General features: G+C 43.6%; 3 protein-coding genes across 7 annotated transcripts in view; 1 reads left to right on the forward strand and 2 right to left on the reverse strand.

Annotated features, from left to right (window-relative positions):
• The window catches only part of EXOC1 (exocyst complex component 1), a 28,645-nt gene extending 22,140 nt beyond the window's left edge, over positions 1 to 6,505 (reverse strand). For 2 of the 3 annotated variants that reach the window (XM_021394407.1, XM_021394405.1), the window contains exons 1-4: positions 6,368 to 6,505; positions 4,115 to 4,248; positions 2,360 to 2,490; positions 1,226 to 1,385 (exon numbers count right to left, since the gene is read on the reverse strand). In XM_021394407.1, coding sequence (XP_021250082.1) covers positions 1,226 to 1,385; positions 2,360 to 2,490; positions 4,115 to 4,238 — 415 coding nt within the window. In that variant the 5' untranslated portion in view covers positions 4,239 to 4,248; positions 6,368 to 6,505. Of the gene's footprint in view, positions 1 to 1,225; positions 1,386 to 2,359; positions 2,491 to 4,114; positions 4,249 to 6,353 lie in introns of all 3 variants that reach the window. The other variant, XM_021394406.1, reaches the window with a different exon arrangement.
• LOC110398117 (inositol 1,4,5-trisphosphate receptor-interacting protein-like 1) lies at positions 10,531 to 12,078 on the forward strand. The gene has a single exon (XM_021395498.1). The coding sequence runs from the start codon at positions 10,531 to 10,533 to the stop codon at positions 12,076 to 12,078; it is 1,548 nt and encodes a 515-aa protein (XP_021251173.1).
• LOC110398883 (exocyst complex component 1-like) lies at positions 15,520 to 24,232 on the reverse strand. Of its 3 annotated transcripts, none has more exons than XM_021396888.1 (4): positions 23,978 to 24,232; positions 20,365 to 20,492; positions 19,332 to 19,439; positions 15,520 to 17,979 (listed from the first exon to the last, which is right to left on the reverse strand). In XM_021396888.1, exons 1-4 carry the CDS (start codon positions 24,096 to 24,098, stop codon positions 17,716 to 17,718), a joined length of 621 nt encoding a protein of 206 aa, XP_021252563.1. In that variant the 5' UTR covers positions 24,099 to 24,232; the 3' UTR covers positions 15,520 to 17,715. The 3 variants fall into 3 exon arrangements, with proteins under 3 accessions (XP_021252563.1, XP_021252565.1, XP_021252564.1); XM_021396890.1 differs by lacking the exon at positions 23,978 to 24,232 and adding an exon at positions 21,103 to 21,238; XM_021396889.1 differs by lacking the exon at positions 19,332 to 19,439.

Consider the following 24,451-nt stretch of genomic DNA (forward strand, 5'->3'; position numbering starts at 1 on the left):
AAAAAAAATTCTCATTGCAGCATTTAATTCAAATAGTCACTAATGACTGAAAAATGATGTATACAATGTTAACGTAGTCCATGCAGAAACTATGCAGGCAATCCGAAGCATCTCTTATCTCTACTAACTTCATAAGCTATTTAAAGCGCTATTTTCAAAGAAGGTAAGAGAAAAAGCATGTTATTCAAGAAAAAAATGCTTACACAGCAGAATAAAGGAAAAAGGTGTTACGCACCTTCTGCAACTTTAGGCAGTTCTGGAGTATTAAAAGGTATTGAAAAGCAGAGGGAAAGGAAGCAGAGAATGTTAGCTAGGCAAAGCATGAACAGTATGTGCATTTCTAAGCGGCAGTAAGTTTGAATGGTTTAACATCACAAGAACTTCAAGAGGTAGAGGTCAGCTATTAAAAAAAAAGCTTCTGACACCACCAAAACACAGAAATGCTATCCTCTGTTTTACACTTCTAATTCACACTCCCCTCTACTCTAATCAGTTTACTATTTAATATCAATCTTCAGCTTAGCCAATTCTGATGCAAAATGCATCTACTTGCTAGATTTTAGTAGAGAGCTTTAACTACTAAAAGATAACATGAATATAAAAATACCAAAAACACCACGAGCAAACGTTGCAAAGCCTTTTCAGCATCCAGTCTCTCAGCTGTAATAGGATCCAGCAGAATTTAACATGAGTCACAGTGTGTAACTAGAAACCAGATGAAAACCTTCATCTGAATTTTAGCATGCTACTTAAGTGTCACTTTTTAAAGCATTTTTATAATTCAGAGCAAGTTAGAATTGCAAGAAAAGAAGATTTTTTACACACTTACAATCACCAAGCCCCGCACGCTGATTTTATTTTGTTCAGAAGGATGATGTCTTAGAAATACAATAAACTCATCAATATTAGGATTTCATTAATCAACTATTTTGACCCAGTTAACAGATTTATGGTATCTAATTTTCTGTTCGAAAAACTGTTATCTAGTCCTCTTGCTTCTGTTAAAACTTCAAAACTATAAAAGAATAAAACTGAATGGGAAGGAAGTAAGGGTTAGGGCTTTGTATTGCATGTTTTTTTAGTACAGCCACTTCATATTAATAATTACTATTAATATTATTATATTATATATGTATATTATATAATATTATTAATTATAATATTATTAATAATTACTAAAATTTGCATTTAACATGCAGATATCGTAGAAATTGCATAAATTTACCTTCCAAAAGTTGTGAACTAACGTTAATAAAGTCAATTTTTTTTCTAAGATATCTCTGATTGAGTTTCCAGATACATGAAATGAAAGTGTTCTTTTCCACTGCGCTGCTTGCAACCCATTTGTATACTTTGTCAAAATGCAAATCAAATTCAGGATTCTCCTGCAAAAGACAAGATATGTTACAGGCTCAACAATCAAACAATTCTCTGAGTTGCAGAGATTGTTTCTTCATTTAATTACTGAGATGATAGGGTAAAATGAAACAACACAAATGCCAACCAATAGTGGCAGCCTGATGTGCCTTAATGAAAAAACAACAAAATACAAATAATGAATACAGTATTTTCTCAAGGAAGATGAAGTAAGAATAATACAATACAGAGATTTGTGAGAGTTTAAAGAAACATTTGACAACATTGCCTGCCTGGAAACATTGTCCTCAAAATGACTAATTGCCTTGCGTTAGCCTTCTGATGCCAAAAAAAGGTAGTTGGAATTACTGACAACACATAGAACATAACTCAAGGAGACTTAAGGAGTAGGCAAGGGGAGATTATTAACATGTCAGGACTATACACTTTCCACAAGCCTCCAAATTCATGATTTAGAAGCTTTAAGAGCTCACCTGCAAAATTATATATTGCTCATTAAAAATGTTTCTGTGTTCTTGTAGCCCAGTATCAATAGCAAGGTGGTCATAATTCAAGGAGCAACTAAGAATGGAATACCAGTTTACATAAGGCATGAGGTAGAAGAAAAAAGAATAGAGTATTGGTTCTTCGCATAAACACTGTACAATCATGGAGAGACCACTACAATAAACTGAGCAGATGTTTAGAGTATTGCTGCTCAGGCATAACTAGACTGACTCAGTTTAACATGGTTTTATATTCTTGGGAAGTCTGGAAGAAAATGCAAGTATAATAACCACAGGAATGTATTATCTTAATCCCAAATGAATACATTATCAAACTAAGTTTTTTTTTTCTCTCTTTTAACTGGTGACAGGACGAGGGGGAATGGCCTCAAGTTGCGCCAGGGGAGATTTAGGCTGGACATTAGGAAATAGTACCAAAATGGTACCAAAAAGGATGTTCTGAGCCAAGCACTAACCCCCCCAAAAGTTACACATACTTTAACAGCATCTTTGGCATCAACAACGGCAAGATCTCGAAGCGTCCACGCAGTCTGCCGTTTGTAGAAATCTCCCTTGTCAGATTTTTTCACTTTTACCACATTTACTTGCACCGGTCGTTCTGTTGTCACTGTTAAGTGAAGTACAAGAGTAATTTCAACATGCAGAAACTAACATCCATTTCTGGTGTATTTCAAAGTCCAAACAGAATTACTTATAGGGGAGATCTGATACTCCTTGAAGTAAGTTTATTGCACAATATCTACAGCTCAGCTGAAAACTCAGTCATGCTCTATACAATTTCTGAAGCACTAAATCCGTTTTCCAGATATTTCTTCGATAAAGCAGTCCTATGACTATGGCCACATCACTAACGGCACAAAAGTCACGGGGAGATTACAGTCTGAATAAAAACATTTTCCGAGATTCCACAGTTAAAATGAAATCTAGCAGGCTAACACAAAGACAGAATGGACTAGAGTACTTAATTCTTTGAAGAGATATAATATAATATACATACACTCACAGTTCAGTTCCTGCGCCGTTCCAGAGCCCTCTGCTTTGAACTCTAATCAGCACTCTTGGTTGCACCTTACTTACGTTGATCAGCCTAGAAATCTATCAAATGTCCCTTCTGAGCACTAAACAAAGACTGCTTCAAAAGCTCACCAGTCTCACTGTAGCGATCAGAAGGACTAACGCGATGGAAATAGCGTTACAAAAGGTGGAAGGAAAAAACAGCGCTCACCCGGATCGGAAGATTTTGGGCTCGCAGGGGAAGGCTCCCACCAAGGAGGGATCTCCAGGAAGAGACCCTTCCTCAGGGGGCATCAGCCCTTAAATGAGGCCTAAGAGCCAGGCTCCACCCCTTCTGGTTGCACAGGTTGTCATGGTTTTATGATTTTCGGTTATTGGTATTCCACATCATAACATCATGTAGTGAATGTACCTGGTTCTCAGAAGAGAAGGACTACTACAGTCCCCACAGTACTTTGCTCCTCTGTTACCATTTTCCAGCCAGAGGGAAAAGATAAAAGATCGCAGTATAAAAACTTGCAGATCACGAGACCTCGTCCCTTTTTCCACCGTCTCTCGTCTTGGCAGCACCTCGCTCTCCAGCCGTCTTATCATCGGTAGTAGAGTAAGGCCTACCTTGATTTTGGGACATTCTCTCTCTCTGTATTGGATTTATCAGCTTAAATTGTAATTAGATTGTACTATAGTGTGTTGTTTTGCATTCCGATATCTTATTCAGTAAATTAGTTTGTTTCTCCTCAGATTGTTGCCACTGTTCTTTGCTCTCAGGGCCATCTCCTTACCCTTTTCCAAGGGCATGGGCATGTGGGTCTCCCGTCCCCTTTGTCACGGAACCGAGCCAAACGCCCGTTAAACTGCTGACACAGGTGAATTGCCTTCACCTGTGCTCCCAGGGCTGACTGGATCTTTCCTCCAGGTGCTCAATCAGTGGTTCAGGCCATGACTCAGCAGTTCCCATACACTCACATAAATAATTTTTAATCTTCCATTCCAAATTACATGGAGATTTAGGATTTAAAGTATAGAGCTTTGCTTATTTCTTAATAGAAGCAATAATACAAGTGTAAGTTACAATTGATTTTCTCCATTAGAACTGGGGGCACTTTATTTATATAGGGCAAGAATTAACACTGTAACGTGTTGTAAATAAAACTAACAGAAAGGCAACTGAATAAAAATGGCAAAGACAAGCAATACAGTGTGGCATCGCTACATACCTGTGGCACACAAAAAGCAGTTTCTCTTCTTTTTGCCTGCTTTGCATACATTCACAATGCTCAGTAAGCGTTCATCATTGGGAGTGAAAATATCTCTCTGCAAAGCATGCTTGATTGCAGTCATTTTCTCTCAGCTGAAAGATTTTATGAAGTCATAACATATTCAGGCACATTTCACACACCTAACGCTATGTACCTCTTAAACTCTAGAAACAGGACTTTGAGTTTCTATGCTTAGTTTTCAATGTTTGTCAAAGACCTGCTTCAGTGCTCTTGCCAGAACATACTGTTAAATGTAGGTGGTTCTCGTTCGCCTTTACCCTCACGTAAGTGTCTATCAATTGTTACAGCAATGCAGAATAGAGTGCATCACTGTAGCTGGCAGAAAGTTCCATATGAAGACCTAGGTCAAAAAACAACAAGCCTATGACCTTTGACTAGTTTACTACCTTTTCTCTGGTATACGGACAAAGCTCAGAAATGGAAAACATTTTGTTTTTTATTATGGGTTCATCCCCATTCCTTACCCCGCCCCACAAATGAATCACCCATGCAAAAACAGCAACTGGAAAAAGGAAAATGGTTAGAAGAAGGAGATGCGGGAAAAACAAGCTGTTCAGATGTGTGGGATGCATCAACGCTTTTGTTTGGTTGCCTTCTCTTTTTTTTTTAAACTTTAAAACCACAACATTCACTAGTAGCTCTGATTTTCTTTGACTGTGCCTTGAAGGATGCAGCCAAAATGATCAGAAGAAAGCATCTGCACTTCTAGCAAGTTTATGTATGACTCTTAACTAACCATGCACTAAACAAGAATAAAATCCTGAGAAAGTCACTAAATTATGGAAAAGACTTCAGTATAACCAGCTGGTTCTCTAGCAAAGCATGTTCTAATTCCCACAAGATTCTAGTGAATCTGAGAGAGACGGTAAATATACTTCTTAGGAACTTATTATTAAGGAATTAATACTGTTCATGTGATTCAAAACAGGTCCTCACATTACAGAGATTGCTCCAGATGGAGTAAGAAGGGCAACACAAACATGTTTCAAAGCTTTTATTTTAAAAGAGTTCTAATGTAGCTTGCACCCTAAATTTCTAGTGTGCTAAGAACACAAACAACATCCATGGCATGCTGCATGTACTGTTTCAGCACAAAGATGCGGATTTACATTTTAGGTTGTTTTTCTGTTGAAGATACATGGGTTGCATTCTCTAAAAAACACGTAGCAAGCAAAAAAGGGCTCTCTTGACAATTAAAACAGAAAAGGTACTGACTTCGCTGCCTGTAGTCTTTTATGTACCACCACATCTCTCAGCTTAGGGAATTTAGCAATTTTAAAAATCACTAACTAAAGGCTTTGGGAAAACGGAGGCCAGCATACTAAGCAGGAATCAGCACTGCCAGGAATACAGAACCCACAGTACTCAAACCAACGCTGCTCATGACACCCCTATGCCACTGCAATACTCTGTTACCTGCTAGCAACCATGTTCCTACATTCCTTCCCCTTCATCAAGTGCTGGGTCAACCTTCCCTTTCCAAATTGCATCAGGTTGCGCTTTTCTTACTCATCAGCAGGAGCCCAAATGTGAACACACAAAGCACTGACAACTTTACCCATTTCAGAAATGTCACTTTTCCTTCCTGATTTAGAATGTTACCTCCTGTTCTAAACCACAGACTGCTGCAGCAAGCCCTCCCATTTCAGTACTGACACCAGCTGTACAGATTGTGCAGTACACACCTTTCCATAAAACAAAATGCATTAAACCTGAGATCCAAGTCATGCTCCGACATACAGCCCAACCTTTGCTGCAAGCTTAACCCCAAGCCACTGCCACCAAAACCTTCACATCGAGCCGGGACCAAGTACAATCACATTCTTCAGACATGAGTACTGCTGTCTCAAAGCAACACGGAACTTAGCTGGAGATAAAGCTGTTTCTCAAAACAACGCTCTAGGAGAACGGTGACCAAGCCAGTTTCTAAGAAACTCCCACAGACACCGCTGTATCTTTCTCTCTTTAGTGACGCTACAAACAAAGCCTCTTCTACGTGACATCTATCAGACACCAAATCACGCCAGGCCCCGATCGGCCCGGATCCACCACCGCTCCCTGCGGGCCGCAGGCACGGCCGAGCCGCCCCGGGCCGACCAGAGAGGCCTGGCCCACGGGGAACGACCCAAGCACGCAGCGCGGGGAGGAAAGGGGAAAAGACAGAGGACGCCGGTACCGCCTCACTCTCACCGCAGCGCCACGACGGTACCGCTCCGCACAAGCCGCCCGCACAAGCCCCGCCTTCGCCACCGCTTCCGCCCACGTGACCCCGCAGCACGGCTGCTAGGCTAAGGCGCGCGCCCCCTCCCGGCACGGGGGCGTAATGGCCGCGGAATGTGCGCAAGAGAGGGAGGGGTGCGAGCGAGCCCAGCGGGGCGCAGGCGGGCGGGGGCGGGGCGGCCGCGCGATGTTAGTCGTGGAATCACAAAATCTGGGCTGGGAAAGTCCACTCAGATCTAGGTCAACCAATGACCCATCCCCACAGTGCCCTCTAACCATGTCCCTAAATGCACGTGTTCCAGTTCATCACCGCTCTTTCTGGGAATAAAAGTTTCCTAACATCCAGCCTGAACCTCCTCTGGCACAGCTTAAGGTCGTTACCTCTCGTCCTGTCACCGTTACCTGGGAGAAGAGGCCGACCCTCACCTTGCCACAAACTCCTACCAGGTCGTTGTGAGCAGCAATGAGATCTTCCCTCATTTTTGTATTGCTTAGAAGCTTTTTTTTCCTTTGAATTCTTCCACAGATTATTGAGGCAGCTGAGTGCACTTCTATTACTAAAAAATAATTCATAGAAAAACCATTATCAAATCCAGATGAGTGGCACTTGATATGGTAAACTGCCACCCAACAGAGAGCATGATTAGTGAAGAGTATGCAGTATGGGCCTTCATCACGCACTGAAGACCAAACTGGAGAACAGCTGGAGAGATGCACAAGGCCTTTTTCACTTCAGTTTTATTTTTGGAAGCATTGGATGGCAACTATTTAGTTGTTGAATGGATGTTTTTGTTTTCAGAGTGAAAGGCTGATGATGTTCTGGCATGTACTCATGCAGAACCATTTACTTCTAGATGTACATGAAGACATACGGAATGCAGATGAACACAGATGATCACGGTCCCATTCAACCAAGTGCAGTGGGAAAGGTCTGCAGAGCTGATCTTCAAACAGCAGCTCCTGCTGCTCGTGGGACAGCCTGCATGAGTAGTTCCCGCACGCGTGTTGCTGGAGTCAGCTGGCCCCAGGGCAGGGGAATTTGGTCTTGTGTAAATGACTTTGACTTTGTACCCTTTCCAAAATGCAAATGTCTTTCTTTACACAGTCCTAAATTGTTAGAATAAAATTACAGTGCTTGTCAAATGCCTAACAGTCAGTGTAAGAGCATCAAAAGGAAGTACAGGCAGGAATTAGATTGAAAACTTTGCCTCTAAAATGGCATTAAGCCCAGACAGCATTGGACAAGTATAATGTAATTGAAAACACTTTTAAGTGGAAGGAAAGGCTCCTCTGAGCTTCTGTTGCCTTAGGATCAGCAACAGAAAAGGGAAGTTGGAGCGCAGATGCAGTGGGATATTGCAAGTGTTTCATTTACACCCTGGTTGTTATATTCACTTCACAGCAGTGACAGTCTTCCCAAGGAGAAGCCAGTGGATTTCTTTGAAAAGTCTGAGCTGCCTGTTTCTATTTGTGAATCTCCTACAGATGGCAGGAGTGAAAGGAGTTGAACCCTTGTATAATTTTATAGCTCCTTTGTTACTGTTTGCGTCATATGAGGAAGTACCATGCTAACATGAGGAAACACTTCTTTCCTTTCAGAGTGACAGTAAAGGAAAGTGTTACCCAGGGAGGTTGTGGAGTCTCTTTCTCTGAAGATATTCAAAACGCACCTGGATGCTTTTCTGTACAACATACTGAACCTGCTGTGGATGGACTGGGTGATCTCCAGAGTTTCCTTCCAACCTCTATGATTATGTGATACTGTGATTAGTGCCATCTCATGTTCTATAGCACTCCTGGGGCTGCCTTCTCAGCTGCAGATCTCCTCCCAGCCCCCAGCACCAGATCAAAATGCTCACACCTCTCAATAGCACAACTGCAGGTGTAGGAGCAGAACAGACATCATCTGCCTGCCAAAGCTATAGCTGTCCATGACACTCAATGCAACTTCTTTGAGAAGCGGCTGCATTCACAATCGGTGTGGGTCAATGAGCCTCCGAAATGAGCAGCCCATGCTGTTGCTGTGTAGTGTCCATCACACAGGACATAAGCTGTTTTGGACTCAACTCTTGCCCAAGTTTCACTGCAGGCCTGCAATGGCATTGGAGTTACCACTCTGCACAGAAATCCGAGCAGCACCACTTTATTCTGTGACAAATTTGGGACCTGGAAAGTACTGAGAGAGATGGTGCCCAAACCTACATCGGCTACCTGTAGTTGCTGTGGAATTCAGTGAGAAGTGGAACTGCCTTCCTCTTTAAAATACAACATGATAATAGAAACATACAACCATAGAATCACCAAGGCTGGATTAAACCTCCAAGATCATCCAGTCCAACCCTCGACACACCACCAATATCTCCTGTCGCTTAGTATAACATCTAAAAGTTTCTTGAGCACCTCCAGGGACGGTGACTCTACCACCTCCCTGGGCAGCCCGTTCCAGTGCCTAAGCAATCTTTCAGAGAGGAAACTTTTCCTAGCGTCCAACCTGAACCTCCCCTGGTGCAACCTGAGGCCATTCCCTCTAGTCCTGTTGCTGGTTACGTAGGAGAAGAGGCCGACTTCCAGCTCACTGCAACCTCCCTTCAGGTAGTTACAGAGCACGATTAAGGTCTCCGCCCAAGCCTCCTCTTCTCCAGACTGAACAATCCCAGGTCCCTCAGCCACTCCTCATAAGGCCTGTGCTCCAGACCCCTCACCAGCTTCGTTGCCCTCCTCTGAACACGCTCCAGGGCCTCAATGTCTTTCTTGCAGTGAGCAGCCCAAAACTGGACACAGTACTCAAGGTGCGGCCTCACCAGGGCTGAGGACAGAGGGACAATTACTTCCTTGCTTCTGCTGGCAACACTATTTCTGATAGAAGCCAGCTTGCCATGGGCCTTCTTGGCCACCTGGACATGCTCCTGGCTCATGTTCAGCCGAACATCGACCGATACCCCCAGGTCCACTTCTTCAACACAGTCTTCCAGCCACTCTGCCCCAAGCCTGTAACGTTGCCTGGGGTTGCTGTGGCCAAAGTGCAGGACCTGACACTCGGTCTTGTTGAACCTCATCGCACTGCCTTCAGCTCAGCGATCCAGCCTGTCCAGATCCCTCTGTATGGCCTTGCTACCCCCAGGCAGATCGACGCTTCCTGTCAGCTTGGTGTCATCTGCAAACTTACTGAGGGTGCTCTCAATGCCCTCATCCAGGTCATCAAAAAAGATATTGAAGAGGGCAGGCCTCAGTACCGGCCCCTGGGGAACACCGCTTGTGACCAGTCGCCAGCCGGATTTAATTCCGTTCACCACCACTCTCTGGGCTCAGCCCTCCAGCCAGCTCCTCACCCAGCAAAGAGTGTACCTGTCCAAGCCACGGGCTGGACAGTGCATGGAACTAATGCTGAAGGCGAGACGGCTGTGAAGGCACACATGATCTCCACAGAGGCGAGCAGTAAAAGAAGGGAAGTCTTGTGACTTGCGAGCGGCTTTATCTTTCCCTCTAAACGGAGCAGGGAAACGGACCAGTGAATGTCTTCTGGGATATGTAGTTGTTCTGCTCTTCTGAGAAAGGTATGCCCGGAACTATAGACAGTCCGCGGACCTGGGGCATTAGCTCTGTAACTCCTGGTGCACTACATGATGATAGGATGTGGGATGCCGATAACAAAAATCATAAAACCACGACACCTCCGAAGCGTGGCAATGCCAGGGCCTTGGCTGCCCTAGGTGGGGCCGCTGCACCACTTTGGGGTGGGGCCGCAGGGTGGGGCTGGGGCGCCTGTGACGTAAGGGATGAGTCACAATGCGCTGGCTTGGCGTCTTAGTGCCTTCAGCAGGCAGCGCTGCTGCAGTTTGGCCTGGGCCAGCGGTGAGTACAGCAGCAGGGGGAAGGCTGGGCTGGAGTGGGCCCAAGCTCCGGCCCCGAGGGCTTTCTAAGCCTGCAGGGAGGGCCCGGCCCCTCCAGGCAGCACCACGGGCAGGACTCGAGGCCGTCGTCGCCTGCGCTGGCCTCAGTCCCTGCTGCCCTCCGGCGAGCTCCCTCGCTCCTCCCCGACCCCAGGGGCCTGCGGCTCGCAGCCCCGCTCCCCCAGCCATGGGCGACCTCCCGCCCGGCCCCACTGACCCCGTCTCTTCTACCTCTTCCAGACCATGAATTTGGTGTTAGTCCTCGCCTGGTTGGTGCTGCAGAATGTGCGGCAAGTCGGTGAAGAGTTCGAGGCGGCCACAAGTGACCGCATGCATCAGCAGGAGCTGTACTTGAACGAGAAGATGGCACAGCTGCTGCTGGACATTGAGCAGAAGAACATGGAGCAGAGCAGGGCGGGAAGGCGAGCCCTGCTCCTAGCTGCGTTGCAGTCCTGGAAGGTTTGGGCGGCTGTGTGTCTTCTGGTCCTTCTAGTTTGGGTTGTGTGGAAGCTCCATCAGAAGGACCAGAGGACGAAAAAAAGGAGCGGCAAGGAGGGCTGTGGCAGTGAGAAGGAGGAGCTAGAAGTGCAACAGGTGCAGGAGCAGGAGGAGGAGCAGGAGGAGGAGGAGGAAGATTTTGAAGGGCTTTTGTATGCGGGCATCCAACCACCAGCGAAGGATCTTGCGCACAAGTGCCGAGCAATGCGCTGTCTGGTTTCCAAACTCCTCCATGCCTGCCGAATCCTCCTGTCGGACAGCTTCTATCCAGTGCCACAGCCCCCCATTGGGGTGGGCAGTGCCTATGAGGGCTGGTGTCCCCGTGAGGATGACCCTGTCTTCTGCCTGCTTGTGCCCCTGACGGCCCCCCGCGGGCACACTTTCCACCTGGAGCTGGGCACCGCAAGGCAGCTGCCGGCAAGGAACTGCCGGATCCGCGTCGAGTTGGAGTGCACGTGCAGGACGGAGGAGGAGACGGGCGTGCTGTGCTTCCTCCACAGCACTGAGGACAGGCTGAGAAAGCAGGCGCCCAGCCTCCTACACACCCTTTGCACTGGCCGCTACCTAGATGCAGAGAAGATCGCCCACTGGCTCCCGGGACCGATCCAAGATGCCTGGAGAAGGATGCCTGAGTCAGCAAGGTGCCGCATCAATGTGCGGCCGTACAGCCGCTCCTGCAGGCTTCACCTGATTGACGGCTTCAACAGAATCTTTATCATTAAGATAATGTTTGGAGTGCGGCAATACGGTACAGACATCTTTCTGAGCAGCCAGAAAACAGAGGGCGTCGTTATCCCCAGCACGACCTGGCCACAGAGCTGTGCTGTGGCAGAGGTGAAGTTCTTCAGGCATATAGCCGCGCATGCCTGGGAGGACAGTTTCCACCTCAGATGTATGCAGGTGTGTGCCTGTCTCCTGGTGGGCTGCAACTTCTCTGCCTACGAAGTGAAGACAGCTGTCATGCACCTCCTGACGGTCGTCCCTCTGGAACGCTGGCGCGGGAGGCACTTTCTGCAGCGGATGGACGACGTCTTGCGGTACCTGCGCTGCTGCCTGGACGAGAGATGCCTGGAGCACTTCCTCGTAGGAAACGAGGCAGTACCTGCAGAGATCATCTTGCCCCGGGAGTTCCGAGTGTCCACACCACTCAACCTCTTCCAGCGCCTGGTGCAGGAGCGGGCCAATCACATTTGGGTGCAGCGTGACCTGGATGAGCTGCCAGATCGGCTCGTGAGACTGCTCATCTCCCGGCAGCGACAGACGCCCACTTGTCCCCAGACCGCGTTCAGCTGAAGAAGCTGCCGTAGGGACGCTTGGAACACAGACTCCTCGAACGAGCTGAGGAGACACCGCGCGGCCTCTTGGAGAACGTCCATTTGCTCAGGGAGCTACAGCTTGTACAAAAATTGCAATAAATGGCTTGCTTGAGCCAATTTGTGCTACGGAAGTACAGCATTCTTCCTAGCTGCAGTCAGACTGCAGAGTGTAGCCAGATCTTTCCTGATGTGCAAATCGACCAGAGTCCCCCTCGCCTTCTCTTGAATCTTGGTGAAATGATGTCAAAGTTGAGATCAGATGATCTCCGTGCATCTTCCATGCCCTTGTTTTCCATTGGTGTCCCATGATTGCTTCCAGAAAAGCTTGTTTTGCTGCAAAATGTAGCTGTGCCGCTACTCTGGGCTTCAGCACGTAGATCTCATGGGATGCTTTGAAAACAGTGTGTCCAAGCAGGTCTGGTGAGGTTCTCCTCACTCTCTACTCCGGCTTGGTGGGGCCACATCTGGAGCACTGTGTCCAATTCTGGGCTCCTCAGTTCAATAAATGCAGGGATCTTCTAGAGAGGGTCCGGTTGAGGGCCACAGAGATTGGTAGGGGCCTGGAGCATCTCCCTCTTGTGGAAAGGCTGAGAGGCCTGGGGCTGTTTATCTTGGAGGAGCCTGAGAGGGGACCTTACCAATGCTCATCAACGCCACTAACGGGCTTTTTGGTGAGGTACGTGGCTCTGGGGTGGTCACATTCCACTCCGAAGCAGGAAATCACCTCAATGGGCGGAGGGGTAGCCCCTTGTCAGGGAGCAGCTGCCGGGTGCCATTGCCCTGCTTGTGGCAGCAGCAGTCTGAAGTGGCAGGGCCGGGGCCAGGAGCAGCAGCGGGATCACCTCCTGCATGTAGTCAAGTGGCCATTTCGGTGCGGAGCGAACAGGACATGGTGCGTCAGGAGGATGTGGTCCGTTGTTAGCAGGGTGTGGCGCAGCAGTTTGGGCGGGCAGTTGGAGCAGGGGGGCGAGCAGCGTGCGCGTCTCTTCTCACCCTGGGTCGCCTGGGGAAGCTCTCTGTTAGTACGACCATGTTGACCACCTGGCGTGGCAGACAGGCAGAGGTAGAAACGCAGACCGAGGGCCCACAGCCTCTCTGGGCTGTTGTGTGTACCCAGATGGGCCTCCTGAGGAGCAAGTGGGCTGTTCAGGCCTTTGACTGTGAGGAGCTCTGGAATCTGGGGGCCACCCATGAGACTGAGGTAGATGAGGGGTGTCATGGGTATGGGCGTGCTGAACTGGATGATCTTCTTGAGCAGCTGACCAGGCTGAGAGAAGAGGTCGCCACGCTGAGATGCATTCAGCAGTCAGGGAGGGAAATTGACACCTGGAATCACACAGTTGCACGGGCAGACAAACATCCCTGTCTTGGGGCCCAGGCAGGGGAGGGTGATAAGCCGATTTTGGACTGAACAGAGGGTAAACACAAGCAGGGTGAGGGGGCTGGAACCTCTTGGGGTCTCTGCTTGGGGCAAGAGGAGAATCCTCCCCCTTGCTCCTGAAGTCCGAATAGCTAATTGATTTCAGGCTGTGATGTGGGAGAAAGAAGTAGTTATGGACAGCAGCTTGGAACTGGAAAGGGGTGATGACACTAAGAAAGCCTAACTGAGGACCTGAATCACAACCAGCGCCACTAAAAAAAGGCAAAGGGTCTTAGTAATTGGAGAATCTTTGCTGAGGGACACTGAGACCTCCATCTGCCAGCCAGATAACCTCTCTAAAGAGGTTTGCTGACTGCCTGGAGCCTGCATTGGGGACATCGAGAAGATAGTATCCAGTATGATAATGCCAGACGACTATTGTCATCTCCTGGTTTTTCAATTTGGGTCACACAAGGCTGCGGCCAGGAAATGAAAAAATATCAAAAACGGACTTTGCTTCCCTTGGGAAGCAGAAGAAGGAGAACTGACCGGTCGAATGACTGGTTGCATGAGTGGTGTCGTGCCCAAGGCTATGGCTTCTATGATCTAGGTAGTTCCTTGAACAAACCGGGAATGGTGACATGGGACGGGACGCAACCGACCAGGAGGAGCAAGAATATACTAGGGAGCAAGCTAGCTGGGCTCATTATCGGTGCTTTAAACTAGAGCTGATGTGTGAAGGGTATGTATGGCTGAGTGACAGAGAAGAGCCAGAGAACCCTGTTAATCTAGGAAGCAGCGGGGGAAAGCCTCAGATTTGTCCTGGAGGTTTGTGGAAGAGCTCCTCTAGAAAGGCAGTGCATCTGAAAGCCCGGCACAAGTGCCTGTATGCCAGTGCACTCAGCATGGGAAATAAGCAAGGGGAGTTGGAAACCACGGTGCACTTAGAAAACTTTGATCTTATTGCCATCATGGAAACGTGGTGGGATGAATATTCTTGAATTCTTTTATGTCATAGTTTTTCCTGTATTCTTAGTTCTGATGTTAGTTCAGGTGTTAAAAAGATACACTTAGGACAGGAGCCATTGTCTGTCTTGTATGAAAGACTCTGTTCTCTCTCTGCCTCTTAATCAAGTGAGCATGAAATCTCATTTTGTCACTATCACTCTTCTTCATTTTCAGGCTGCTGTATCTTTCATTTTCTCTGAAATTGATTTGGCTGATAATAATTCCTGTGTTCTGAATATAGGCCACATTATATCCATAATCTCAAGAATTTGTTCACTCCACTATTTGTTTGAAACCTTTTCTAAGAATGCTAAAAATGCGTTTGTCATAATCCCTTTCTTCTTTAAGTTTCTTCCAAATCGGTTCTGGAGAAGTCTTCCTGGAGAAGCAGATGAATCTCCAGATATTACATTTCAAACTACATTCTGTACGTCCAGTGTCAGGAAACGTGATGTAGGAAACTACTTTACCTTAACTGAAAGATGGGCTATTTAGTCTGTCAGGTATTTTCCATTTATAATTAGGATATTCTTTTTTTTTTCTTGTGCTACAGCTGTACTGTACTAACCAGAAAGAGATAGTCTCCCACACCTGAGGATAAAGACTTTCCATAGTGTGATCAGGTCAGTCTAGCAATTGCACAGTGCCTTGGCATCTTATAAGAAATCGTGTAAATGTAAAAATGCCCTAATTAGGTCCACAAGAGACTTTTAAAATAAATTTCATTTTGATACTCTCTGAAACAATTTATATGGACAGTGCTCTTTTTTGTCCTTTCCTCTTGTAGAGTCTGACCACTTAGTGAAGAATATCTGAAATATTAGAATAAATGCCTGACAGCTTTTAGTTGCATATAATTCCACATTAAATACAAGGTTATTTATCTTTAACATAGACAGTTTAATGTTTACACACTACAAGAATAGAAAGATATGTACTATTTTCACAAGTACATTAAATATGTTTGAACGTTACAGTGTAATCATTTTTAGATAACCAGTTTCTAACATGATACAGACATTTATTGGTCAGGAAGTCACCACCGGCAAGTTTATTTCAAAAGAACACTCTGAGGTGTTTATTATTAGAGATTCTACATTTTTTATTACAATATGAACGATTATTTCACCCATAAAATAATTCCTTGTGCCTAGTAAGCAAAGAATTTGTTGACTTCACAGAAAACATCGTTAACTTTATAATAATGCAGTCCAGACTAGACAATGTGTCATAATATATAATTATATTCTGCTTTATACTTGCTCTTGAAAAATGTCTTTGTACACCTTGGATGTTGGGCAAATACTTTCTGAAGTGATGGATCAAATGCTGGACTGCGTTATCTCAAAGACATTCTGAAAAGAACAACTGCAACTGCATTTCATAAACAGTAATTATAAATACAACCTTTCTCTCTAACAATATTTAGATGACAAATGTAAGATATAAGACCTCAAAAATTGCTGAAAATTAGTGTTAATCCATATAAACTGCCTTCACAAGCATCAAGGTATACATAATTATTAAGTTTTCTGTTAGAATGTGTGTAGTTTACAACATAATCCTGGAATAAATACGTAACTTCTTAAGATAATCAAATATATGGCCTTTCTATATACAAGCAGTAGGTTAACATTTAATAAGTAAAGTAGAAAGCTGTACATTTTATACAGTTTTTCAAATATACTCTCACTTATTCTATTTGATTTCAATTTTGAATCCAAAGTACATTTGCACAAATGTTTTCAAAGGTGGGAGCCCAGGTGAAAGGAAACAGTGAAGACCAAGTCATGATGTCCTTCCACAAAAAGGCCATGATGGCAGGTAGTCGGGGAGGACATTAACCAGTTTGTGATTTTCTGGGAGCTATTTACATTTGTCAACTTTGGTACTTAGCTGGCTTAGTCTAGAGCTAGTCTCTCTGTGCTCTCTAGGCTACCACAAGAGAAAACAAATTTTCTCCTGCAGGAATTTCTGACCAGAAGCTTCCCTGAATCACCTTTTGGAATGGCATTGCTTTCTCTGTTGACTCTAAGGGGAGCAGCCAGCTAGCTTATTTGGCTGACACCAAGCAATATCACTGTGCTTCTTGTTGACATTGTTCCTCTTCAGCTCTTGGTCAATACAGCTTTAATTCATCCTCTATTTCTACTGTAATATTATACTGTCACAAGTCCAGCTGTTGTTTTTCTGTTATGGGTGAGATCTTTGCAACCACTCAGTAGAATCCATCTCACATTCAATGCAAATGTAAGTGCTAATACACATTTACGTAGTGCACTGAATATGCTAACATAGCTAGACACTGGTGAAAATTACTCTCTTAATTCGATGAATTTTGAGAAGTCCGTCACTCACCTACAAAGTAATTGTAACTAACTACCAAAACCTACTGTTTACATAGGATCTCCAGTACTATGTTGTTAACTCTTGGTCCTGAGGGAGAGAACAGACATAAACAGTTTCTGTTCCCTAAGCAGGCTTTCTCATGCACATAAACAACAAGTTGCAAGAAAGAGACTTTAGTGATATAGAAGAAAAAAAGTTCTCAAATGTCTGTCAAATAAAATAATTCTGCTTGAAAACATCCATTTTTTGTTTCTATGACAATATCATAAATAATGGAAAGGTCAAAGGGAGCACTTGATATTCAGGAGGAAAAATCATTATAAGTGCATAGGTGAAAAATTGGTCCCACAGTACATAAATGCAAAACTCTAGATCGTTAAGATGAGTATTTCATTCGTGTATTTAAGTAGGTGTGATCTCTTTAACAGAGTTCTGTATTTCCACACATTTGACAAATGGAAACATGCATCATTCTTGTACAAAATTCATATGCTTGCTTAATTTTTTTCTACTTCCAGGATGTAGATGTTAATGCTCTTAAAATATTTTTAAATATTTCTATATAAATATTTCTAGCTATTTGTGAAAAATAATTTATACCTCTATAAACATAGAGCAAATGCTGAACTTAACTTTTATTAACAACCACCACTGAACTTAAGAATCACAGTCCTTTTGTTGAGAGCCTCATACATTTCTATTTGCCAGAGTGAGGCCCTTGCAATAGATATAAATGAATGGCCAATTGGATATCAAAAAAGTAGGTTCTACTTTGGACTTATAGATAAAATTAAAAAGCAGGTACTGCATATCACTTATTGTCATTTTCATCAGATAATTTACAAAATGCTGGTTAGCAAAAGTCAACCAGTCACTTTAATGTTATAAAATACGTCTTCAGGACAAAGGACACAAAGAGAGACATAAAAGGTTGGAAGCATAGAAGCATATTCTCATAAGTACTAAGCAATCCCTATTGTTGGATGACCAGATTGAATCATCATTTAGGTAAGTGCTATCAAAGTTCACAATCTTCAAGTCCTTTTTAAGATATGTTTCATTCAGATTGTTTAGTGTTCGAGCAAAGGTATATTTAGATGCGCAACTGTATGCCTCCATACTGTAGACTTTGTGGAAGTGCATATCAAAATATGGATTATCCTAAAGAAAAATTGAGAACAAAATTATTACATGCATTAAAGACATCAGAATAGCAATTTCTTGTTTTCTGCTTACCTATCTTTAGGCTTTTTATTCTCAGTTTTATGGATTCCAGAAAGTATTAGCTAAGGACTGGTATTCCTACTAAAGAGTCTTGTAAAATTTTACAAAGTAACAGTTTATAATTAGCTGCCCTTCTTTGCCATTAGGAGTTTCGCCTGAGTAAAACAGAGTTTGTCCAAGGGAGACACTGCATTTTGTTGTGATTATACAATGCTGTTTTGAAATGAACCAATTCGTCATGTTGCCTAAAACACACTTGCGTTGGACTATATGTGCCTGTCAAAAGAAGAATAGTGATTGCCCTTCCTGCCCAAATTGTAATTTTGTGTGCTTTCAAGCTCCTTGGCACAATTAATACTAGCAACACCTAAGTTCTATTAAATTCTACGAATATGAATAGCAATATGATGAATATTTATATCAGTGCTAATCACCCTGTAATGGGGAGTTTGCGGCTCATTTATGCTTTTCTGTAATCAAAAATAAGATTTTAATCATCCAAGTTGTGGAAGGCTGAATCATCTCTGAAGGGCATTTTAGTTAAAAAAAAATCACTTGTCATGGTTTTATGATTTTCGGTTATTGGTATTCCACATCGTAACATCATGTAGTGAATGTACCTGGTTCTCAAAAGAGAAGGACTACTACAGTCCCCACAGTACTTTGCTCCTCTGTTACCATTTTCCAGCCAGAGGGAAAAGAAAAGCTCGCGGTATAAGAACTTGCAGATCACGAGACCTCGTCCCTTTTCCCGCTGTCTCTTGTCTTGGCAGCACCTCGCTCTCCAGCCATCTTATCGTCGGTAGTAGAGTAAGGCCTACCTTGATTTTGGGACATTCTCTCTCTCTGTATTGGATTTATCAGCTTAAATTGTAATTATATTGTACTATAGTGTGTTGTTTTGCATTCCGATATCTTATTTAGTAAATTAGTTTGTTTCTCCTCAGATTGTTGTCGCTGTTTTTTGCTCTCAGGGCCATCTCCTTACCCTTTTCCCCTTTTCCCTTTTCCCGGGGTGTGGGCCCGTGGGTCCCCCGTCCCCTTTGTCACGGAACCGGGCCGAACACCCGTTAAACCGTTGACATCACTAAAAAAAATTGAAGAAAGTTAATGTAGGCAAACAAAAAGGTAATCTACTGGCTGCCTCATCTGGCAAAGGGATGGGAACATCTCCAACTGCAATATAACTTGGAGAGGATGTAAAATCTTACTAGCTTTAGCTTTTTTCCCCTCTGGCTTAAACTGCAAAGAGTTCATGTGATTTGTGAATGCTCTGAATCTGATCTCACCTCCACAGTGTCCTCGGTTCCTAGTTTTAGAGTTGAGAGCAATGCACACGGGACTGCAGACAGCTGCAAGAGATCATGGCTGATTGCCCATGCAGGAGCTGTGGAAGACTTTTTTGAAAAGGGAACAGTTGCCAGGATGGAAAGAGTACAACTGGAGTCTGTCATTTTCCTTGAATCAAGACTCTGAAACCCCTTTTGTAGGCTTTTGACTTCTATGTCACCAGGACAATGTAATCTGAATTCTATTTTCTGTTCATTTGAAACATGAAAGGTAAAAAAGTAATTTTCTCCTGAACTACATTTTATATACATGGATGTCTTTTAAAACACTTTACCTACAGTAAGATATTATCTTCAAAGCACTCTTCTAGCTTCTGTTAAATGGGATTTAATTCTACTTTTGGTGTTTTGTATAAAATTGTATATTGTATTGCAGCCTCATTTTACCCTTCTGTAATTGAATCTGAGAGATTATGACATTTTTAGCAGTAATATCAGTCATAGCTAGCCAAGGCTGTTTTATTCAGGCAGTTATTCAGCTGATGCAAATAATGAGAATGATATTTAAATTATGTGAAAGATGGTGTTTTACATATTGATACAAGTTCTCTTTGTTGCACAGAGAACAGGTTCCTAAATTCAAATGGAAGGAATAGAGTCTCCAAGAACATACTTTCAATTACCCTGATATTAATTCAAATTTACACCAGGAATTGCATGTTGTGAATTTTTATTCCCAGTTACTATGAACAAATTAGAAAACACCCAGATTGTCCCTCACATCTCAACAGGAGAGATGAAAATTAAAATAAACAAGAGTATCTCTCCTTCTTCCCTCACCCCGAGCAATATAAATGCCATCTAGACCCTCTCACATGCAATAAACTCAAAAATCCATGGAGGTTTTTTGTTTTGTTTTGTTTAAAAAGAATAATAATCAGATAATGTCCTTCAATTGCATTTCAATACTTGTATTCCAAGTTGCAACACAATAGAAGTATATTCTGTGTATTTAATAATACATAACACTTACAGTATCTGCTTCTTTTCCATCAATCATCTCCAGATCTTTTAAAAGCCACTTTTCAACTACTTCATATTTCTCTTCTCGATCTCGAAAGTGTTTTACCATACATATTTCTACTTCTTCACTTTTAGTCACTGCAAGACAAAAATAGTTATGATATGCAAGCAAATGCTTCCCAAAAGTTCCAATAATAAAACACTTAAACTTCATTTTAAATAACAATTTAAATGACGATGTTATTAGAAATAAGCCAGTGTTCTCAGCCTATGAAACCTCTCTGTGTTAAACAGATTAAGGATTTAACTTCCCTCTCCTGTGAAAAGGCAATCTTATCCATGCAAAAGCCTTTCATTTGAGCTCACTAACATTCAGTGAAGGCCCAACTCCAGCACTGGTATTGTGTGGGTAATCCACATATCCTGCTTACTTCGACGGTGAATCCTTTGGGGTACTAAAGTCAGAGAATTGCCGAATCACTACCAAGGCTCCTATATGCATGACTACTTTCTGTTCTGAGGATGAAGATCTCTCATGGAGTCATTACTTTTTAAACAAAACTCTTGCTTCCCCATAAAATGTGAAATTATGTCGCTTAACAGAAGTAACACTGAAAATACTTCTTAAAGCCTCACATTGCCCAATACTGTCTTTGTAGAAATTACTATTTTCTGACTTAGACAGGAAATGAGAATAAAAAGAGCATGAAGACATTCCTTGTAATAACTACCATTATTAATTGATTACATTGAGTGCTGTGTAGAAGATTAGACTTCTGTAACTTGAAACAGTTAGTGTGAAAAGCACTGGAGCCTGAAACATCTTCTGCACATCCAGCACAGCAGCTGCTGGGCAGAGCACTTCCCCAAGCCACCCTTGTAGGCTAACGTAGCTAAGCGCTAACCATCACCTTTGACATCATAATGTGATGCTACAGACGAAGGACCAAGATTCTTTCTTATCTAAATTCTGCCTGAAATTTTGAAAATCCATTCTGACACTCAACTAACTTTATTTTATTTCTGTTAAAATGTCCTTTGCTTCTGACTTGTTTATAAGATGGTTACAAAATAAAGACAAACAAAATTTTTGTGGATTCTTTCCACTGCAAATTAAAAGTGAGGAAAATGTTTAAATTAATTGTAATTCTCTCAGCCCATGGCTTCCCAAACAGCCTGCTGGGAAATACACATTACTAGCTTTTTTTTTCCTTGGTCCTATCAGTTGTAGCTGCTCAATGATTTTTGATCAAAGGACCACTGGTGTATTACCTTCTGTGAAGAAGTTACAATTTTTTCATTTACGCATCTACTAGGCTACTTACATAAAGTTCTTTTCTCACTTTTAGTTTCTCCCATTTTGTTTGATGTCCTGTGAAGGAGTATGTCATCTCCCTCAGAGTTAGAAGAAAACAAATCTACATCCAAATGCCCACAGTCCTTTCAGAATTAGAAGTAGATGTCCTGTGCACCCCTGGGAGCCCATACACTACAGAAATTGTTCAAAATAAGGACAGAGGCAGATGTGTTTAAGAAGCTGCTCTAATAAGAATAATGAAGCCAGAAGCATGTTCTGCTCAGTGTTGAAACCTGGGTGGACAATTTTCCTCAATACAATTTTAATTTTTCTGCATTTTAGATATATCACTGGGTCTTGAATTCAGTTGACATATTTAAAGACAACTTTATTTTTAATATATAACATGAGCTCAGATCTACCATTTCACTCATAATACTCTCAAAGATTTTCTTGTGGCAGGAATGATTATGACGATGTCTTCAAGAGCACAAATCATCTCTTAAGGTCTTCCATGGATTGAAGGCCTTTCTGGATAAGGCTTAATAACCTGATGTTATTAGGATAACCTGATGTTAGCCTTGCCATCCTTCTCAGGCAGCCAATGTAAACTTGTGAAAGTTCCTGAATATGGCTGCATTTCAGCTTTGCATTGTTCCAGGGCTTACAAAGAAAGCATTTAGGGAAAGGATACTGCTGTCTTCACACAAAATCTTAGATTTGCTTTTGTGACAAAAGGAAGGGAAATGAGGTTGGGCATTTGGCACAAAAATAAGATTGTTCAGTTATCCATGCCTGGACTTTATTTTAATATAGAGTTGAAAAGGTATAAACTTCTAAATATTTGCCTACATGTAGTTTGACTGTTTTTTTTTTTCTGTTACATTAGTTTGAAATACAAAGAAATACAAAGAATACATTTGAAGAATGCAACCCATTGTTCAGAATCAGTGCTACTCTACTCACTACTCACTTGACTATGCCTGAATATATTAAAAGAGTTTAATACTGGATACTCTACATACATTTTCCTTTATGTCTTCAGTGACAATCAATCAGTCAAGCTGATTAGAGGCTTTCTTTAATGGCTTGTTCTTCTCTACCTTAAGAAGAAATGTTTAGTTAAATTTTTATAGATAGCAAATGTTTTTTCTCCTCTTTGGAATTTTCCTAACACCAAGCTGTTTAGTTCTACTACACAAATCTAAAAACACTTCTACCAAATTGTTTTATAAACTATGAATCAGGTTGGTATTTTTGCAAATTTAGAAGCTCTGCAATGCTCAGGAATCCATTTCCTAAAAGAAAACTATTTTTACAGTTCTGAAGTACAAAATCTCTTCTACTAAAATCACAGGAGTGCTGGGAACATATCTTGCTCAGTATGTTCATTAATCTGTAAAATAAAATTATTCACCAGATGTTTACAAACATAAGGATCAGACAATACAGTTGGCATCATCCCATACTGGCCAAACAAAGTCTTAAGTACAGAAATGATTTCTATGTGCTCTGTGTGTTTTGATCATCAAGTGGAAACAGACTGCAAAAAGGATTCCCTTCAACCTAACTCCTTATATCATAGAATCACCAACGCTGGAAGAGACCTCCAAGATCATCCAGTCCAACTGCCCGCCTGTCACCACTGTTTCCCACAAAACCACGTCCCTTGGTATAACATCTAAACGTTTCTTGAGCACAAGATGAATGAGAGTTTTTCTCTTTTCCATTAGCTTCCAGTATTACGAAAATAATAATTAAAAACATTATACAAGTTTCCCTGGAACCATGTTCTAAACACACTAAGAAACACATGCACTTGAAATCAAATTTAGTAAATAGCCGGATAATTAATTTTGCCACACAGTCTTGTTTTAATCACAGTTCTTGCTAATTACTAATTCAAACATGTATCTGTTTAAGCCATAAGCCCAGTTAATTGTTACTTAAGTAATTGGGCAGTATACAGGACTTCAAAGTATGACAAGGGATAGCGCAAAAGCTCTGAAAATGACAAACGCTTAATGCAAAGTGGATGTAATATTATGCTTTGTTTTACAAAAAAAAAAAAAAATTCCTAGTAGAGAGATGCGCTGCTCTTTCCAACAGCCACTCCAAGCGCTGCCACGTCCCGCACATTTCCCGACAGCTGTGCGGGGAGCCTCGCGTCTCTCCGCTGGTTGGAACGCTCAAGCCCTCAGGAAGGCGTAGGAAACAGCACCCCGGACAGCCCCAGGATGCACGGCCGCCGCCGGGCAGCGCGGAGCCGGCCGGCACGGCGCGCCCCGCACCCCACGCCCCGCACCCACCGCGGGGAGCCCGGTACCTGCGGCGCACAGGTAGCAGCGCTCCGCGCCCGAGCCCTCCACCTCGATGAACTCGTGCAGTCGCAGCCTCCGCGGCCCGAAGAGCCTCTTGGCCAAGTCCTCCTTCACCAGCGAGGACATGGCCCCCGCCCGGCAGCGAGCGGAGCGCCTCGGGCCGCCCAGGCTGCCACCGGGGGGACATCGCCGGGCGCAGCCCCGCGGGGCTCCGCCGCCGGCCCGCAGCCCCGAGAGAGCCGCGAGGCTGCGGCACGGGAGCGGCCGGGCGGCACATCTCCCCGCCCCGCCTCCGCCCTCCCTCCTCCTCCCGCCGCGGGACGGCCCCTGGGGGAGCGGCGGTGCGGCTATTTGCAGCTAGGGGGAAATTACCGCGTGCTGCTCCTTGCAAACGGCAAATGAGCAAGCATAAGGACTCTCATCCGTGCAACAGGAGTGCTCAGAAGGCGGGTGCAGTCTGGGAATCCAGGTGTGTTTCC

The sequence above is a fragment of the Numida meleagris genome, chromosome 4 (assembly GCF_002078875.1).
Source record: "Numida meleagris isolate 19003 breed g44 Domestic line chromosome 4, NumMel1.0, whole genome shotgun sequence".
NCBI lineage: Eukaryota > Metazoa > Chordata > Aves > Galliformes > Numididae > Numida > Numida meleagris.

Excerpts from the sequence above, each read along its gene's own strand:
- LOC110398883 (XM_021396888.1), bottom strand. The coding sequence starts at position 24,098 with ATGTCCTCGCTGGTGAAGGAGGACTTGGCCAAGAGGCTCTTCGGGCCG. Across the intron at positions 20,493-23,977 it reads CTGCTACCTGTGCGCCGCAG|TGACTAAAAGTGAAGAAGTA; the intron begins GTACCGGGCTCC and ends TTTGTCTTGCAG. Across the intron at positions 17,980-19,331 it reads GAACCGAGGACACTGTGGAG|GATAATCCATATTTTGATAT; the intron begins GTGAGATCAGAT and ends ATTTTTCTTTAG.
- LOC110398117 (XM_021395498.1), top strand. The coding sequence starts at position 10,531 with ATGAATTTGGTGTTAGTCCTCGCCTGGTTGGTGCTGCAGAATGTGCGG.